General features: G+C 33.8%; 1 protein-coding gene across 1 annotated transcript; it reads left to right on the top strand.

The window, feature by feature from the left end:
* Positions 1-1,505: 1,505 nt before the first annotated feature.
* LOC137808317 (CDPK-related kinase 5-like) lies at positions 1,506-6,112 on the top strand. Its single transcript, XM_068609367.1, has 11 exons — positions 1,506-2,266; positions 2,461-2,591; positions 2,688-2,729; positions 2,853-2,961; positions 3,228-3,306; positions 3,394-3,690; positions 3,768-3,880; positions 4,773-4,880; positions 4,958-5,020; positions 5,156-5,323; positions 5,611-6,112. Exons 1-11 carry the CDS (start codon positions 1,787-1,789, stop codon positions 5,746-5,748), a joined length of 1,728 nt encoding a protein of 575 aa, XP_068465468.1. The 5' UTR covers positions 1,506-1,786; the 3' UTR covers positions 5,749-6,112.

Here is a 6,112-nt window from a genome sequence, read left to right as displayed (position 1 = left end):
AGTGATGTTCAAGTAGACAAGAGGTGTTTTCCTGTTTAGTGAAAACAAATCACTTAAATAAGGTTGTTCACTTAACTAATATATCTATATTGCAATTACATGTTTTGATTTGTAATAAGTGTTTTATAAAGTTGAATATGTATATGTGAATTAGTTTAGCTAATGTATAAAAAAAATTATATATATATATATATATATTAAAATATATGATGAAAAGATATAAATAACGTTGTAGATGGTGTGAATACCATGATATTTATGTGGCAAATTATTGTCTATGATATGAAATATAAATTAAGATATTGTGTGATAAGAAATTTAAAAAGATTTTTACATCATATACTTTGTGTAAAGAATTACTATGGTATAGAAGTTGAAGCTTATTGTATTATTATATAGTAAAACATACACATTTAATGTGTGACAAATTACATAAGGGTATCCAATTTAATAGTTTTATAATATTAGATTTTAATCATGTATAAATTTTATCGTTATAATTATTTAGATTGAGAATTTAACATTTTTTAATATTAGATTTCAATCATGAATAATTTTTTTGTATTTTTTTAATGTATGAATGATATATAAGTAGTTTTTTTCTTCTTCAAATTATAGGATTTAAAAGATCAATTTTAAAATTAAAAGAGAAGATAAAAACTATTATAATTTTGAGAGGGTAATAATATATTTTATTTCTTTTAGTAAAACTGCAAGAAAACACAGATAAAATAAAAAAAAAATCTAATATATAGAAAATAATAAAAACATTTAAACATTATTGCAATTAACATGGACTATAAATTAAAGTAAACTCGTATCATAAACAAAGGAATTCGTTATATAAAAAAAAATATTCCTCTTTTAGTCAATTCGTTTACAGAAATATTCTGTTCTTAAATTGGTTTTGTCTTTCACGAATCCCAAATTCAAAGAAGAAGGAAAATAAAAATAAAAAATTAATAAAATTTGATTAGTGAAAATAGTGACAGTAGCTTCACTGAATCCTTTCCACATGGATGTTACATGGTGGACCATTCAATGTTCCACATCCTCTCTTTCTTACACCTTCAATTCATAAATCGTAAAATAAAATAATTTGGAGTGTCTTAAAAACGAGCTCGCCAAAATTGATTAAAACACAAGTGTACTTCAATTCTTTAATAAATATTTGCATGCCACTTGTCTGTATTCATAAAAACAAGAAAAATGATACTTTATATGCGTTAGAGTTGTATATAATTTTTTTATGATATGTTTAGAAATAAATATATACAATAAAAAGATAAATTTAAAATTAAATGATATATATTAAAATAATAATATTAAAAATTGTAATATAATTATATAAAAAATTGGATTGTGAAATAATGATCTCTAAAATCAAACAATGAACATATGTAACATCATGTACTTTCTTGCAATTTCTTACAATTAATAAAAAAACACAACACTGGTACTACAACGTAGTCGAAGAAGAAGTTAAGAAGAAGAGTTATCGATGTAACTACGTCACTCCCATAATAACAATAAGCTACAAATTTAATTTGGTTGTTTCCGTTGGGTGCAACAGAAAAGGCGAAACTCTTCTTTATTTCTTATCACTTTCCTCAGATCTCTCTCTTTCTTACTCATCTTCTTCCTTTCTTCTCCCCAAACCATTCTCATTCTTCAACTCTGTCACCAACCCAACCTTAATTCCCACAAAAACCCAACCCATTCATTTCCGAATCTGTTTCAACTCTTCAAGTTCCCTCCTTTGACTTTAACCTGGGATCATATCACAATGGGTCTCTGCGGCTCAAAGCCTCGTGCGAATCCCACACTCTCTTCATCTCCCAATTCCAACACCCACTTCACAGACACCAATGCCAATGAACAATTGCCGAAAAATCCTATTCCTACTCCAAAAAAATCTCCCCTTTTCCCGTTCTACACTCCGAGCCCGGCCCACCACTTTTTCTCCGCCAAGTCTCCGGCACCAGCGACTCCCCGGCGGTTCTTCAAGCCTCCGTCTCCAGCGAAGCACATTCGGGCCGTGCTGGCCCGTCGTCATGGGTCTGTTAAGCCCAACGAAGCTACCATCCCAGAAGATGAAGTGGTTGCTCTTGACAAGAACTTCGGATTCTCGAAACAGTTTGAGCAAAAGTTTGAGGTTGGGGGCGAGGTTGGACGAGGACACTTTGGTTACACTTGTTCTGCGAAGTTCCTTAAGGGCCAACTCAAAGGCCAACACGTCGCCGTCAAGGTCATCCCTAAAGCCAAGGTTGTCTCATAACCATTTTCTGTTTCTGATTTCAAATCTCTGTTGTAAATTGGATTTAGAGTTAACTCAGTCCAAACCCAAAAAGCTAGTCATGTCCTTATACTTTAATACGTTATTTTGGCTGTATTATTATAGTCAACGTGGTATATGTAACTATCTGAAGTGAATAATGAGTTGATTTGAATTTATTTAAGATGACAACTGCAATTGCAATTGAGGATGTAAGGAGGGAGGTGAAGATATTGAGGGCCTTGACTGGACATAAAAATCTGATTCAGTTCCACGATGCGTATGAGGATAATGACAATGTCTACATAGTAATGGAGTAGGTTGAATTATTGTGTCATTTTCCTTCTTTTGCTGCTTTTCTTTTTGTGTGGTGAATGTTATAACTGTTTTTTCTTGCTCTTGTGGTTCTCAGGTTGTGCGAAGGTGGGGAGCTTTTGGACAGAATATTGTCGAGGTATTTGTTTATTAAAATGTTTGTTCTTTTGGAGGTGAATTGTTCGGATACTATGAATGAAAATGATTAAAAAGGAAAATGTGTGATTATTTGCCGGTGTGAGAAATTTGTTTCCTTTTGCAGAGGAGGGAAATACACGGAGGAAGATGCAAAAGCTGTCATCATACAAATACTAAATGTTGTTGCGTTTTGCCATCTACAGGGTGTTGTGCATCGCGATCTCAAACCAGAGGTGAAGTGTATTTGCAATTTCTTTTCACTTTTTTAATCTTCATCATAAGATTGAGTGCCATGGCCTCCCTGAAAAAGTGGGTGAAAAGAAAAAGGTGGAAATGGGTTGGTAGAGGATAACATAGGGACATGTGATCATCTATTAGGATGGTTTCCAATATCCTACTTAATGAAATGGTCGTGTTTATGTTTAGTTTTGGTTATTTGGCTTTATCTTATCAATTCTTATCAAGTATGATTTCTAACGATGGGTCATTTCTGGATCAGAATTTCTTATTCACATCAAAAGAAGAAAACTCTGAGCTGAAGGCCATTGACTTTGGATTGTCGGATTTTGTCAAACCAGGTAATTTTACAGTCCTTTTATGCATGATTGCCTGTTTTCAGTCCACTTCTGTTTGAGTTACAATTTTGGTTTTTCATCGCCTTACAGATGAAAGGCTTAATGATATTGTTGGTAGTGCATACTATGTGGCTCCTGAAGTTTTGCATAGAGCTTATAGTACAGAGGCTGATGTCTGGAGTGTTGGTGTGATTGCGTATATTTTACTATGTGGCAGTCGTCCATTTTGGGCACGGACTGAATCTGGGATCTTCCGTGCCGTATTGAGAGCTACTCCAAGTTTTGATGAACCTCCATGGCCTTCTCTATCAGATGAAGCAAAGGATTTTGTTAAGAGACTTCTAAATAAAGATCCAAGGAAAAGAATGACTGCAGCGCAGGCATTGAGTGAGTTTCTCATCTATCACTTGACGGTATTGATTTTTCTTGCACTCTATTCTGTTCCTTACAGGTGTATACTGCAGGTCATCCGTGGATTAAAAGTTATAAGGACGTAAAAGTACCTTTGGATATTCTAGTGTTCAAGCTCATGAAGATATACATGCGTTCCTCCTCTCTACGAAAAGCAGCTTTAAGGGTATGTATATTTCTGAAATTGCTTCAAAATCTTGATATTCAATGGAAAAGAGCCTTTGGTAAACTGTACGACCTTTTGTGTCCCCTCTTCACTCAATTGGTTTATAATCTTCACCTTATTAATAGGTGTACTATAAATTCAAGAGTTTAACTGTTTGTTTAAAATGAGGTTGAGTTGATTGTTGCATGAATAATCTGAGTAATAAACCAGTAGAATTTTGTTTTGCAATTCCAACTAGATGGACTCAAATTTAGTGAACTAATGAAATTCTATTTGGAAGTTAGAAGTTAAAGATGGCAAAATATTTTGATAAGCACCCAAGTATTTGAAGAGAACTAAAAACTTGAGTACTCCACCGACAAATCGACGTCTCAATGACTTTCATTCTACTATACTTGGTAATTCTTCACTTGACTTCCTTATTGGTTAAAACCGTCTACAGATATAACCTTGCCTCGTGACTAACAATTAGTTCTGATACCACTTGATACTAATCACCCAAAAACTAGGAAAACCCAGTTGGTAAGAGGAGAGAACCAAATACTTAGATACTTCACCCAACATCCCATACTACTCGATATGAGATTCAAACATTCCATAATATCTAAGTTCCTATATCAAAATTCTACATATGCATAGTTTCTATATATAACTGTCGAGGTAAGACTTAGAGACATCCATAAGACCTAATTCTATATCAAAATTCTATATATGTAGAGTTTCTCTTTAGACCTGCTAAGTGTGTCTTTTTGAGTACTGTTTTTAAAGTAATTTTTGTCTCTAATACTTTTCTCTGCTACTGTTCCAGTGCTCCCCATTGCTTTTTTTTTTTTATCAAACTTCCTGTATGTTTCCCAATAACTTACTAGCTATATGGTGGGCATTGGAACAGGCTTTGTCTAAGACATTAGCTACTGAAGAGCTGCAGCATTTGAAGGAGCAGTTTGCACTTTTAGAGCCAAACAAAACCAACACTATTAGCTTGGAAAATATCAAAGCGGTTGGTTTCTTTCCAGCTCTTTTTATACACTATATTAAGAGAATGATGTTTGGAATCTCATAATTTGAGCTGGTCAGGCCTTGATGAAAAATGCAACAGATGCTATGAAGGAATCACGCATTCCAGATTTTCTGGCATCAGTAAGTGCTTAGCTTTGGAATGCCTATATATATATATATATATATATATATATATATATATATATATATATATATATATATATATGCTATTTTGTGAATATACTGGTTGTTGATACAAATTATTTTGGATGGAAGCTTAATGCATTGCAATATAGAAGGATGGCTTTTGATGAGTTCTGCGCAGCCGCACTTAGTGTTCATCAGCTTGAAGCACTTGACCGGTGGGAGCAACATGCACGCTGTGCCTATGAACTTTTTGAAAAGGATGGAAATAGAGCTATAGTCATTGAGGAGCTAGCTTCGGTATGTTTGATTTGACTGTGATTTCAATTAATTTGGAATTCTTTATATGGATAATCTTACAGTGTCAACTATTTTGTAAATGAAGATATCTAACAGCTTCCCCTACTTTAGTTTGTTACAAATTTCTGACCAACATAGTATTCTCTAAATTAGTAAAGGAGAGCATTCTATGTTGCTTTTTTAGCAATTGTGTTATTCTAGTTTGAGTTTTTAATTTATCCACAACCAGTTCCTTTAGTTAGGAAATACATTTCATTTCTCATGTGTGGTTTTGACTGAATAATCAGGAGCTTGGACTTGGTCCATCTGTTCCTGTTCATGCTGTTCTTCACGACTGGATTAGGCACACTGATGGAAAGTTGAGCTTCCTTGGATTTGTCAAGTTATTGCATGGTCCATCTCGAAGTCTTGCAAAACCTCACTAGCATGTTTAGGCCCATCGAAAGATCCAAACGCACTCAATTATACTCATGATAATCAATCTGACCAATCAAATTCTGGTCCACACATTACAATCCAATATCATCTAAGGATATATGCCACTGTTGAATTACACTCAACATAAATCATCTGGGATTTTGTCCCTGGTTTTATACTGGAGCCCCTCTACACTTGAAGATGGAGTAAAACTAGCTTCTACAGGCATTAAATTATGTGTTCCACAGTAAAGTTGTAGAATGTTTAAGGTACAGGTGTTAATGTTTTGTGATTGTTGTAGATGATTTTACTACTCTTAATATTCTAACATCTTTTGAGGTTCACAATCGAGGGGTATCATTCATGTCTGAA

This window comes from Phaseolus vulgaris, chromosome 3 (assembly GCF_000499845.2).
Source record: "Phaseolus vulgaris cultivar G19833 chromosome 3, P. vulgaris v2.0, whole genome shotgun sequence".
Classification (NCBI taxonomy): Eukaryota; Viridiplantae; Streptophyta; class Magnoliopsida; order Fabales; family Fabaceae; genus Phaseolus; species Phaseolus vulgaris.
Note: the sequence above shows the minus strand (reverse complement) of the source record. Positions and strands in the feature narration are given on the sequence as shown.